Consider the following 14,170-nt stretch of genomic DNA (forward strand, 5'->3'; position numbering starts at 1 on the left):
CACGGATATATAGTACACACTCTATAATGTATTTTGATTATAATCGTGTAAAGTCAAACTATGCCAAAGCAAAATATCAGATGGTATGCCAATTGTTGCAGTTTAACGCAGAACTGTTGTTCCCATCTTCCGATGCTTCGATTCCTTGTCAGTAATTCAATGCGTAAATTCTATTTAAATTGTATTAATAACAAAGAAATAAACTATTTTTGTCTTATATAATGGTTTACTAGTTGGGACCAACAAAATCATGATAAAATGCTAATCAAAATGTCGAATCCTCAATTCCGATTGTTTGAACTTGATCAAGAGTTTGTTCTGGGCCCGGTGCTGAGTACAAAGATTGGATAGCGCTATCCGATGGATAAATCTTATCAAGTGGATAAATTTATTGGATAACAGCATCGACTTATCCATTGGATAACGATTTATCCGTTGTATAGAGCTATTTACCCTTCGCACGCCTGGCCTGGAAGGTCAACTCGGCTGGAAAAACTACGCCAAGGTAGGCCAAGGTTCTTTCAATTAACGCGGTCTTGTACCAGCCACTTTACGTGATTAATATTTATCTTACTTATATTACTTCATCCCACAGGATAATAAATTTTCATAAGCTATGACTACTTTATTATTGACCTTCTTTGATTGACTTGTTCTGGAAGTTACTTAAAAAGATCATTACTTAAGAGTATTACATTTAAGCGAGGACATCAATTTTTAATGAAGAATATCTTATTTAGAACTTTCCAACTTAGTATTACTTTTCTAACAAAAGAAAACTAGCCAGTAAACTAGCTCTTATGAGAATGGTACTAAAGATAAGGCATATTGGTTGCGTGCCTGGTTTAACATTATTTTTGTTCTCGTAAAACGATTGTATTGTTCCAGACATCTAAAATGGCTGCCGTCACGTGATGGTGCAAAGCCTCTATTGGTTAATATTACAAAAGACGCCAAAGCAAAAACTTTTGTCATTTATCAGTAATATATTTACGTTCCAAATACTGACTTTTTCATTTGTGCATCTCGTGCGTGTCTCTTTACTAGTAGAGATAATTAGTATAAGTTTTCAAGTCTATTTGATTAGTACTGTCCCTGGACAGCAGGTGCCTGGAGCGTACAACACGTAATTAACCGGAATTAAATATTCATATCATCTTAAAATTTGTCACACGGCTCTTAGTGCAAATATATTTTGGGGAGAGGAGGGGAGATCAAGGTGGGGGTGAAGTTTTAGTACTTTACCAAAGTGAGGGCGTGTGGGGGTATTGGCGGGGAAAAGTGTGGTTTTAAAAGAGCTGGTACGAGGGGTGACAGTATACCCAGATATTATGGGTGCATGCAAATTGACCCCCTTGTGTAATTCTCGAAACAAAAAAATATTTCATTGCGGACTCAACTGTAATTAGAGCTATTGATGAACGATTTTGAACTAAATTACGCACTCAAGGTATTTTTACCAAAGTTCTGGCCCTCTTTAACCCAACCCTCCCCCAATGAAAAAGTAGAAAAGTGCCCAAGATAATGAAATGAAAGCCTCATGAAAAACACTGACAACTGCGTCAAATATCAAAGCTAGTAATAATTGATGATATTCACCAAGGACATGTGATATAATTTGAGCATATTCCTATAGGCCACACTGTTAAAATAGACCTTTAAAACGCTTAACTATGAGCACAACCACAGTAATCAATAATTCATTGACAATACCTCATTTACATTATCGAAACAATGGGAACGAAGAGTGGAAGATCATGTTGAGATAAGTAATCTTTATTTTTTACTTTTCGTATTGCAATACGTTTTATTTGAATCATTTCTCCACGTACAAGAAGTGGGTGGAAGAACATGTGGTATTCAGCCACTTGAAGACATTAACTGTAATTTTGAATTAAATTTGTGCGCCGTCACTTAACTTTGACAAACAACTAAACGGCGTGCGCATGCGTCTGTTTGAAACAATTTCACAATTGAATGCCAACATAAAACACGCTGGCATTTATATATTTATTAGTGGTTCAAGATGCCCAACACAGCTAGCTGTCACTGAACAATTTGCGCGTCCACCCGAAGGGCGCGATGTACGTTGATGGACAAAACTAAAGATTTTTATCATATCTGCAAAGTGCAATCTTCAAAATTGTGATTTTTAAGGGATTTTTCTCTAATACTGCAATCTTAAGGTATGTACAAGCCAAGCCAACTGATTAATGAAAGATGACAAGAAAAAGTGAAAATATTGCGTAGATTTTATATGATGCCTTCAACTCAAAGATGTCCAGTTTTTGATCATGTGAGTTTTTGATAACAACTGAAAGAATCTTCGCTTGCTGGCCATAACTCAGGCAATTACTACACCAAAAGCCGGCAGGCGAATAGTTGTTTCTCTAATTCAGAAATCAGTTTGCATGATGCATACATAGTGATCTTTGAGCTCTTGCCAAACAGTCCAAAATACTGATAAGACTGCAGACAGAAGCCAAGCGATCACATTAAAAGGCTAGCAAATTTTTAAAATAAAAACCCATAAAGACGATAATAATTAAGATCCTCTTTGAACTAATTTTCAGTTTTTCGCTTATTGATTGCTTGTCTGACCATTCTGTCGGTGGAAGCATTTGAATCTTTATAAAAATGAGTATTGTCAAAACTTAGAGCTTTTTTAGCATAATTCTGGCGGCGTGAAGCTATATACGTGCTACATAACATCGCAAATAGAACTGAGAATGAGTGCACTCGATTATCTGCATACCATGTTGAAGAGTTTGCTACACTTTTGTTAACTTTCAAACTCTTTTACTATCAAAAAGCTTCGCGAAAAATTTTTCTCTTTTATTCATATTTATATTTCTTAATGATAATAGTAAGACAGTGGTGCTAATTAACTGAACAAGAGAAATCGTGCAAGGGAGTCCTAGTAATTGTAGTAAATAACGCGCTATAATGCAAGTGACCTATTATTTGAGCTTTTGATTAACGAGTAATGGCGCCCTTCAGATCCCTGAGGTATAGACCTCTTTACCTTGGGCGTAATGTTTTCCCATTTCAGACGTGTTTTTCCCTAGAGTGTCTTTTCTTTGTTTAATGGTTGTGTGCATGAGAAGACAAATGAATGTGGATACAACTCAATCATGCAAATAATTTAAATGGGAAACATTATGCCCAAGGCAAACTTAATAGGTCTACCGTGTACAGTTGTCATTCTTAGTTGTTTTTTTCTTTTTTGGTAGATCGAAAAAGAAAGAGATTAAATAAGCTCGTTGCGTTTTCTTAACCTCTACTTTCTTTGTTGCTTTCGTGCTATATCTTTATTTGTTTATCTTCAGTCTCATATTTATTTAGCTTCTTTTTGGGATTCTTTGGTTGAAAATGTTTCAACTCAACTAGTACTGTTTGTGTGCATTTTTTTTAGATTGTGTTTTCATTTTTTGTACGTTTATTGTTTTTGTTTTATATTGTTGTTGTTGTTTTGCTTGTTTGCTTGTTTGCTTGTTTGCTTGTTTGCTTGTTTGCTTGTTTGCTTGTTTGCTTGTTTGCTTGTTTGCTTGTTTGCTTGTTTGCTTGTTTGCTTGTTTGCTTGTTTGCTTGTTTGCTTGTTTGCTTGTTTGCTTGTTTGCTTGTTTGCTTGTTTGCTTGTTTGCTTGTTTGCTTGTTTGCTTGTTTGCTTGTTTGCTTGTTTGCTTGTTTGCTTGTTTGCTTGTTTGCTTGTTTGCTTGTTTGCTTGTTTGCTTGTTTGCTTGTTTGCTTGTTTGCTTGTTTGCTTGTTTGCTTGTTTGCTTGTTTGCTTGTTTGCTTGTTTGCTTGTTTGCTTGTTTGCTTGTTTGCTTGTTTGCTTGTTTGCTTGTTTGCTTGTTTGCTTGTTTGCTTGTTTGCTTGTTTGCTTGTTTGCTTTGCTTGTTTGCTTGTTTGCTTGTTTGCTTGTTTGCTTGTTTGCTTGTTTGCTTGTTTGCTTGTTTGCTTGTTTGCTTGTTCGTTTGTTTGCTTGTTTGCTAATTGTTTGCTTGCTGGCTTCAGTGTTTGGGCATTAATTTTTCTATTTCTGACTGAGCTTAACACCCTTTCACACCTCCAATCTGAACCACTTCAGTCATATTCATACGTCAGTGCATATCACAAAATTAATCAAATCATCCAGCAAAGCTGCAACTCACCACACCAACAGCTTTCAACAAGCTTCAACACAATTTTCAATCAATATCTCCCAAGCGTTCTGCGTTTAGCAATTCCTTTTTAAATAAATGTATGCACGAACACTAATAGAATCACCGGCGTGTGTTGCTATTGGCTACCACAGAAGCGCGTTACCCGACGTTCTCCGGCGACATTCAATCACTTGTTATTGTTCGTACTCAAGTGAGAGTTAAGTGACTCAGGAATTTGACGCTAATTTTATAGCGCTCAAGGCTTATGAATCCAAAAAATATTGATCATCTTGCAAGGCAAGGAATGTTACCATGAATTTAAAATGAAAGTACGAGAATCTGGCTCACTATCCCTACTGCCTGTAAGTATGTTACTCTAGCTTTACATGATTGTACACCTTTAATACTTTCCATAATTGCATTAAGTTCAAAAAAAGAAATTGGATGCTTTAATTCTTTGAGACGGAAGATATAAAATGACGTTCTAAGCTTTATTTCTGAGTTCAAATTTAATTTTTAAAGAATTTGCGTTTGTATTATTCTTATGATTGATACTCGTCGGTTCAACTACTACCGAAACGCTAACGAGTATGATTTGACTTTTGTATTCCGTTTGAATTCTGATCCTGAAGTGTGTTCCAAAAGTTTTGAGTTCCGGTCAGTTTTGCCGTAATACCAAATGTACTGAAAATGATTTCTTGGTATAGCAAAGATAAAAAGTCTTAGAAAACCCCAAAAATCTTGTTTCTACTTCTGATGCAAAATCATTCGACACTTTATGGTATAATGAATAATTCGCAACCATTCAATTATGAGTCGACCGCCACTGATTAACCAAATTCGAGAGACTCTTGTGGGCTATAAATGCTGTCTTCTCCAAATGCAGATGTCGGAACACTTGTTAAACACTTCCAAAGCCGGTCTAAAAATCTGGAGGGTAGCTTCCAAATATCAACGATCAAACGATGTGGCGTGGGATGTAGTCCGATTTACTAAACTGAAAAACCGTTTTAGAAATCCATTGTTAGTAGCCGAGTTGGCTAAGCCATACAACGCAGTTACGTTGGCTCTTCAATTTTACCACATGCACCAATCAGCTCTTGATATCAAAAATAATTTTTCCAGTTCAAATCATGATAAAATTCTTCGCTACTTAACTGTATAAGCCCGGGTTAAGTTTTGAAACAGTGTTTTCTTCAGTTTCCGGCGTTTAAAGATAATTTCTTGGCTAAAGTGGCAGGTGTAAGACTAAATGTTGTGTTCAAATAGTAAGACGACCAAGCTAATTACAATACAATTCCAAATATTAAGATTACTGTATTTGAGATGTTATGTCAAATCCGGTATTACAGAACTCCCACGAAGCTGATAACTTATTAGAAATTAGTATCCTTCTCGTACATTTATTATCTTGTACAGTGGTGTGTTTGTTTGTTTACGGTGATAGTTTTTCTAATGCATTGCTTTAAACTTTCTTAAGATCTCAATAACGATTAAGACAGTCAGAATATTTGAACTGGGAAACCAGTTTAAACTAGTTTACTTTGATGTTTTTCACTCGAAGTCCTCAAATTTCAGTATTTAAAAATATTTTAAAAACTCGCTTTAACAAGTAAGTAAGTAATAAGCATATCTATCGATTTCTCTTGGCCGTATCACCTATACAGGTGCTTGCCTACGTACCAGCTTTAATTTTGCATAAATTCTGAACTTTTCCACCTTATTTTAGAGCCACATTCCCTAAAAATCATAAAATATTTTTGTAAAAAATTCTTATCAAAATAAATATAAATCACAAGGTAGTTTTACAAACGATTTTAATTCTAAAAATCTACAGTATTTTAGCATAGTTTCGGGGAAGAATTTATCTGCTAATATTCACGACGCTAGCTATCTACATTATTTATGTGCAAGGTGTAGCCTTAATTTTCTTTGGTGGAAAGTCATATGAGAGGGGAGGTACGGTATGAGTTTTGTCCTCGCCCTCCTAGCGATTTTAAACAATTTCTGCATAATTAATATTACTCAAGAGACAGTGTTCTTCAAGCATACAGTGAGTAATATTAATTGATAATGCAGAAATTGTTAAAAATCGCTAGACAGTATTGATGGTTTTCAGCCATTCCCAAGAGAATTGAATATATATAATTGATATAACAAAAGAATTCATTGACAATTCTTTTGTTAAGTTCCTCCAACATGGCCGCCGTGAAAACCATCAATTCTTCAAGCATACAGGTAGTTTGAAAGCCTTGCCTTTTTTTGATTTTCTGATATTTCATTTGTAGTAAAAACCATCGTGTATGCTTTGCATTTGCACTCAAGTTATGTTTCACGGCCAAATAGCAGATAAAGTCGTTATCTTTCCAAAACTTGACCAACAACGATAAAAAACCTAATAAAATTACTGTTGAGCAGTATGCCAATCAGGTACATGTGTCTTCAAAAAGTAGTCTTACAAGTTTATAAATCTTTTATGTAAAATCCTAATATAAAGTTAGTAGTTTTACCTTTTTATCGACCGACCTCGTTTTTTCTCTCATAGTTATTGTAATTTTATTCATACTCTATAAATACAACTGAATTGATTTGCCTCGACGTAAGCTCATATTCAAGTCGATAATATAACGTTATTCCTTAGTTTCTTTCTAAGTGTCCGAACTTCTGTTCATCCTTTTTCGAATTTGTACTCATGAAATTTTAATCAGTGTGTATGATGTCAATACTATATGTATTCAACAAAATTGACTACGGCCAATAAGAAAGAATTTCTGCTTTGACATTAGCATATCCGAGGTTTTAATATTCGTACGATAAAAACACATATGTACAATCTTCCAGCCATATGATTTCAATCAAATCTCGTACTGTTTTGGCTTTCCTTTGTGGTCGTTGGTAGGTCATCACAAGAATTGAACCAACTTGATGTTCTGGGGCAAATAACATAAACAGCCTGCCAATTAGAGTGCCAGAGTATCCCATTTATAGCTTACGGGAGAAAAACCGCACAGCAATTTGAGGGTATAAGTTTAAAAATTCTTACCCAATGAGTTTTTTTAGTCGCTTCGCGTTATTTAACACCATTGCTTCCAATGCAGAGAATGTGTTTTCTTCTTTTTCCAACACAATCCAGGTAAGATAAAAAAAGTAAAATCGAACGCTATCTAACTAGACGTATTTACATCCCTTTCTGAATATAATATTGTGAATTCAAATATGGTTTTATTTTGCCTTCTACACAGGAAATGGCAGAGCCATCGGAGCTGGAGCAGTTGTCTAGCAACGCCAGAGCAAAACTCCAAGGTCGAAACCTCCCAAAGTATGTAATTCTCCACAATTCCAAATTCAAGGCAAGTTGGGACTGGTTTGTTCTAGCACTGGTTATTTACACAGCTATTGAAATACCTTATACGGCTGCGTTTGGGCAGCTCGACAAAACCAAACGAATTTCTCCGTTAGGACAATTGAAGAATGGACGTTACCTTGCAATATCAAATGTTGTCGTAGACTGCTTATTCATTGTGGATATTTTGATTAATTTTCGCTCGACCTACACGCGGAAGGGAACAGATGAACTAGTTGTAGACCCAAGAATGATTGCCTGTAATTACCTTAAGACATGGTTTGTTATCGATCTTCTTGCTGCCATCCCTTTTGAATTCTTCGTCAGTCAAGGAACTGAAGGGGTAAGTTCATTTTTACCCTTCTTTTCACATATCTCTTATATTTTTATGCATTAGCACACTTTGATAGGCGATTACCTTGGTAATGGTTCAACACCTATTGTTGGTTTTATGATAAAGTCATGCAAAAACGACTTCTAGGTTCTACTAAGGATTAATTATTAAATTCAGACATTGGGTTGGAAGTGACTTATGGCCACAAAATTTATTTCTTTTTTCGTGCCTTTTAAGTCGCACCAATTAAAGCAAAATATTCATTTCAAATTTCCTTTGCAAGCATTTTATTCAGTACACCAAAAGACACCGAGGAGTTTCTCCCAGATTAAAAAACGAATAGAAAAAAGCTGTCTTTCATTTATGGAGATCTTTTCACTAATCCGTCGAATAGCTTGAATATGATAAAGCGCAGTGAAAATATGGATACTATAGACGAAATCCTTCAAAAAGCTATTACAGTATGCTTTAGCTTAGTGGCCAATGGAATCAATCGACTAGAAATACATCGTAATGAAACTGATCGAGAGAGAATGAAAAGCTATCAGTTTGAGGGCGATATTGACCGAAATCCCATAACTCTACAGAATTGCATGTTTTGCTAGTTACTAGAGTAAGATAGCAAGATCGACTGTCGAAGTCTAAAAATGCTCTGAGGACGAGAGTTTAATTCATGCTGTGAAAACATTGCTTGTGAAAATCATTTTCTGTGTCTTCGAGGGATCCTCTGTGATGATTGGTCGAGGTTCACTCGCGTATTCAAATAATACTTTGTTGTTGTGCATACCAAAACAGCTGTCTCAACGGCTTCCAAAAATATATTTTCCTCCATAATTTCTTTCTTTAATTTCACCTAAAGCCTTCATTGCTAATTTAGAGAACATAAGCACAATACCTCATTTATATTCCTCTCAACCTGAGCTTTTCTATTATTCAGTAAACAATTTGGACTTCTCCTTGTTCTCCATGCCTTCATAAGACTTAAAAATTTATGACCTTTCTTGTTCTTTCTCAAACCGAAAGAAAACCAATGAAAAATGCTTGAAATTAGCTTTTATTAATCTAATAACCGATTTGTCGGCGCTTTTTCATATTTGAAATAAGCTTTTTCAGGGAGTTTTTAATTAGGAAAACAGAAAAAAATTACCATGGCTCGAAAGAGCATGTTAAGATTAGTAAAACTAAGAATTTAAGGAAAATAAGTTTAAAACTCGTAAGCATATGATCCTTGAAGTGTGTGAATTTTGTTAAAAAAACCTTTGCATTTTGCCTGCCAACGAATGTTTTCGATTCATACAAAATTTCGATTTTTTTTTTTGTTGTTGAAAATTCTGAGTTTCAAGCTTACTTCCTACTTACTTAGTTTTGCTAATATTAACATACTAGTCTCAGCTATCTATAGCGGATAATTGTTCTTCTGACCCGGTTGTGAATTTTACAATTTCTAAAAGCTCATTTTATTAGCGACTTTGAAGGATCTTGTTAAACCATGCCAAAAACAAGGTTTATCGCTTCCTGAACTGATCAAAGATAAGTATTCGTGAGGTACTGGTAGCTAGATATGCTTGCCTAGGTAGCTTCAAGTTAAAGCCTGAACTTAAGCTAAAGCGGAACTTTTTTCCATTTGAAGGAGACATTTTCATCAGTTAATTTTTCATTTTTTAAGAGCCAAAGTCATTTTATTAGACATGATATGCAAAGAACCGTATAGGAAATTTAAGGAAAATTTAAGGAAATTTAAGAAAAGACTACACGCAGTAGATTCTAGAAGTGGAAAAACATCGCCCGCTCACGGGTGTGTTTGCATTTCCAGGAAAACGCAAAGTAAGGGCTGATTTTCTTTGCAGTCAGCTATCTAGACGCGTAGGAGCCACGAGTACTATACTTGTTATCATCTCCCATCAACTTCAATTTTTTCTTCGTTTTCAGACCGCTTCTCTTGCTGGACTTTTGAAATCCGCGCGTCTTTTGCGCCTGGTTCGAGTGTCACGTAAACTTGACCGATACTCCGAGTATGGGCTCGCTGTGGTAGTGCTATTAACCTGCCTTTTCACTCTTGTCGCTCATTGGTTGGCTTGTATTTGGCATTTTATTGGTATATCGCAGATTACCCTACCTCATGGTTGGATTACCGTGCTGAGCAAGCAGATGAATAGTTCGTATGACCCTTCTTATTCTAGTCTACCCGATTTGACAACAAGGTACATCTCGTCTCTTTATTTCACCTTGACGAGTTTAACAAGTATCGGATTTGGAAACGTATCGCCGAATACAAATTCTGAGAAGATATTTGCTGTAGTAATGATGTTAGTTGGAGGTGAGTGTCTTAATATTCCCTACTCTTTACCTTGGGCGTAATATTTTCCCATTTCAGCGGACTATACGCTAATAATATGTGTTTTAGTTGTATCCATATTCATGTGTTTTCTCGTGCGCAACCGTTAAACAAAGAAATGGTACTCTAGGGAATTACACGTGGTCTGTAATGGGTAAATTTTATGGTAAAGAGGTCTATTTCTCGTTTGTTCATTTTGGCCTTTGATGACTGATCCACGGATCATCGAGTGCGTCTTAGTTTAATAATAAGTAATAATATTATTTATTATTTGTATCCTTGGGTGGTGTTACGTCATAAACACCATGTTGGTTGACGATAACTAAACATTCCTCATAATTAGGCGTCTCGTTAGATCATTATATAGTCAGCTCAGTAATCACGTGCTGATTAATTCACTGAGAGCAAATGAATGAACAATTTGATTCCCATGGGTGAAATTTACTGGTGAACAAACACACTTTTTAAAACCTGTTCCAAGAGATCGTAATCAAACTGCATTTCGTGACACACTGGTTACACATCGTTTCATTCAGTTCTTTACAAGTAGCTAAAAAGAATCGCCATTTTGAAATAAAAACAAACATTTTGCTCTCCGGTACAGACAATGCAAAGGGCCTATTGTGCGAACCATGATAATCGTATGATGCGTTTCAGTTTTTCCAGAACCCAATGGGTCCCGTACACGAATATGGTAATGATAACGTGATAGTTTTTTGTTATTGAAAAAAGGTGGTTAAGCATCTTTTATACTCAGAGTAAAGAACAATTGTTTGGCATATTTGCCAGTCGCCGAAAAGGAACGTGGATCATTTTTTCTTGACGTTTGGTTATTAAATCATATCAATCTTTTCCCTCTCTTCACAGCTCTCATGTACGCCGCCATATTTGGTAACATGACTGCAATCATTCAGAGACTTTACACAAGAACAGCTCGTTACCATAGAGACATGAAAGTTATCAAGGAGTTTATTCGTTTCCATAATATTCCCGAAAACCTTCAGGGGACATTAACAGAGTATTTCACACATGAATGGTCAGCTCAGAAAGACCAACAGCTGAATCAGGTCAGTGTAGTAGACTAAAAGGGGGAGGGGAGGGAGGGGATGAATTGATGGTACCTTTTATAGGGGCACTTGGACGAAAATCCGTCAACTTTGGAAACAGACTATTCCTAATTGACGTATTTTAACGATAAAAATAGATGACTCTCATGAATTACTCTACCAAAAATTCTGCATTTTAGCCCGGGTTTTCACCAAGACATTTTGCTGGTTTACGAAAGCTAAAAGAACAATAGGGTTGAGTAAATGGCGCCATTTACTCACAATTCATATGCTACAATAATTAATAATTTTTTCGCCACTCACAGTTTTACTGTGAAGAAAATATTTTGCTTGGCGACTATTGGGGCCATAAGTTTAACCAAGTTTCAAGTCATTTCCAATTTTCCTCCAAGTGTTCTTTTAAGTGTGACATCAAACGTATGAAAAAACAACTTCGGGTTCCAAAGAGAAAACCAGTTCTATGAAGGTTTATTCTTATACTTTTTCTTCACGACAGGATTTGTTGTCAAAAGTCCTAATTATTTCAGGAGGATGTTAAATCATTAAGAAAATTTTTTGGTTTACAATTTGGGCACAGAAATACGTTATTAAAACTTCAAAGAGCTATTGGACATCTTTAACTGGCAACCATTCACATCATTCATAGTTTTATTGCTTTCTTTAGACGTAAATTGCTGAATGGCAAGTTTTCCCTCGAGTGAAAAAAGACTACATAATTTGTGCTTCACTAAGGCGGTGTTTAGTCATCATCATTGTAGGCTGGTAGTGAAATTCATGCAACGCGGAAAGAAAGTATTCTATTGATCGGCGTCTTTCGTTACAGGTGCTCCAAAGATTCCCAGAGAGCCTTCAAGCAGATATTTGCGTCCAGATTCATAGAGAAGTGTTCAGCCGGTGTCCGGTGTTTGAGAATATGAGTGATTCGTGTCTTAGGGCTTTGTCTGTAAAGTTTGACATAATGAACTATCTTCCAAGTTATTTTATTATCAAGGAAGGAGACTTAGCTAAATATATCTATTTCTTTGCTTTGGGGACTGTGGATGTGATTAAAGATGGAGGGTCGGTGTCTATTTTAGGTAAGTTGTTGGTAATCATATTTTATTTTATGCACTTGTGATTTTGCAGGTCATCCCAAAAAGATTTTTCATTAATATCATTTTTTAATGTCACCAAAATGGCAGCCATGTCTTTGACTGTTGAGTCTGCAAGGTAGTTTCAAAGAATTATTGAAATAATTGGCCACTTTTTAAGATTTAATCTAGTTTACTGAAAATAAACACCATAAGAAAGAGTACATCGAAATTAGTAAATTTCTCATGGAGTTTCAAGATTTTGGGTTTCATACCTTTTGTGTACCAACCTCCCAAACATCTCAAAAAATACAAAAAATAAAAATAGTGTACTTGGCACATTATTGATACACAACGATGTATATATATTCTGAAGGTCAAGGGGACAGTGTGGGTGGAGACTACATGTCAATCAAGACCAAAGGGAACCTCAAAGCAGACGCCACCCTAATGGCGCGAACTTTCACCGAAGTTCATTACGTGGCATGGTCTGACGTGTTTTCTGTGGCAGAGGCTTTTCCAGAGATTGAAGAAGCTATGTGTCAATATTTATACACTTTGGATATTGGTCGCTGTAACCAGGTAAGTGCATCCCTGGAGCATATAACGTGTTCCGTTGTCGACTGAACTGTGTATGCGATCGAGTTCATGATTTGTGACGTTAATGTGTTATCCTCTTCCTTGCCACAAGGTTTGTTCTCCGGGTTTACTGGATTTCCTTCCTAGGTGAAATGCCATTACAGAGTCATTCTGGTGGGCACGTTTTTCCTGGAAATGTTGACGAACCACCGACATGAAATATTATCTGTAGTTCTACTCAAAGATGACGGTCATTATCTTCAAGCACTTGTGCAATGATTTTTTAGTCAATTATTTGCAGTGAAAATACCCCCCCCCCCCCCCCTAAAAAGTTAAAATAAAAAAACGCTCACGATATGATGAACTACTTCGACGATACGGCGGCCATCTTGGATCACGATGCATTATGTGGCGTCCAGGGGTTAAATAAGGCTTTGTTACAGTAATGGCGTCGATTGATATTTCTAGCTCTTCACAAGAAAATACAACAAAAGATGAATTAAGACGGCACATTGATGACCTTTACCCATAAAAGGAAGACAAACACACGAAACTCTAAACTTTTTCCGTCATCTTTGTTTTGTTTTGCCACCTGGCAAGATGGCCGCCGTAACGTTGAAGTAGTCCATTGATTGTGAACTTTGCTTCTGACAAGCCATGCATTGTACTTGAAGAAACACCTCAAACATCAATCTGTCTGTCTGTCCGCCGGTCTGTCTTACCTTGTTTTCTCTTTTTTACTCCAATTTGATTGGATGCTTGTAGAAAGGTGGTGGACTCGTTGGACAAGGGCCATGGTCGGCACTTGCTCTTGGTGCACCAATAGGAATCTCACTCGTAAATATTGCTGATTTCAAGTCTACCCAAAGTAATTCAAAGGAGATTCAAGTCGAAGCTGATGTAAATAAAAACTCAAATCGAAAATCCCCAAGGCCTGCAAACCCGACTACTTGTATGAACGGGAGTATTGGGGAGACTCCTCCTCAGACTCTCTCGGATAAACATTTAGCCTGGACACTAAATGCTTGTCAGAGAATTGAAACGCTGGAAAAGAGACTAGTGAACGTTGAAAGCAAAATACAAGATATTCTTGATATTCTAATAGAAAACCGTGCTGAAAATGGAAGAAAAAAAGAATTAAGGCACAAAACAACATATTTATAAATTCATTATCCAAACTTAAACAACGGAATTAACTGATTTTTGCGATAAAATCTTTATTATTATTATTATTAAGAAAACAATACGTTCTTTGTTTGCTGATGAAATTTTCGTATATTACAAAATGTTTTGACGT

The 14,170-nt window shown here is 36.1% G+C and overlaps 1 protein-coding gene across 2 annotated transcripts; it reads left to right on the top strand.

The window, feature by feature from the left end:
- The first annotated feature begins 4,352 nt into the window (after positions 1-4,352).
- Positions 4,353-14,042, top strand: LOC116291524 (voltage-gated inwardly rectifying potassium channel KCNH6). 2 transcript variants are annotated; one of them, XM_031698697.2, is made up of 7 exons: positions 4,353-4,507; positions 7,388-7,831; positions 9,752-10,139; positions 11,025-11,224; positions 12,048-12,300; positions 12,671-12,876; positions 13,639-14,042. In XM_031698697.2, the coding sequence occupies exons 1-7, from the start codon at positions 4,469-4,471 to the stop codon at positions 14,035-14,037; spliced, it is 1,929 nt and encodes a 642-aa protein (XP_031554557.1). In that variant the 5' UTR covers positions 4,353-4,468; the 3' UTR covers positions 14,038-14,042. The 2 variants fall into 2 exon arrangements, with proteins under 2 accessions (XP_031554557.1, XP_031554556.1); XM_031698696.2 differs by lacking the exon at positions 4,353-4,507 and adding an exon at positions 6,979-7,278.
- The last annotated feature ends 128 nt before the right edge of the window (positions 14,043-14,170 follow it).

This window comes from Actinia tenebrosa, unplaced genomic scaffold (genome assembly GCF_029948245.1).
Source record: "Actinia tenebrosa isolate PJP-AT-01 unplaced genomic scaffold, QUT_ActTen_1.0 PGA_scaffold6__47_contigs__length_16458017, whole genome shotgun sequence".
NCBI classification, from domain to species: Eukaryota; Metazoa; Cnidaria; class Anthozoa; order Actiniaria; family Actiniidae; genus Actinia; species Actinia tenebrosa.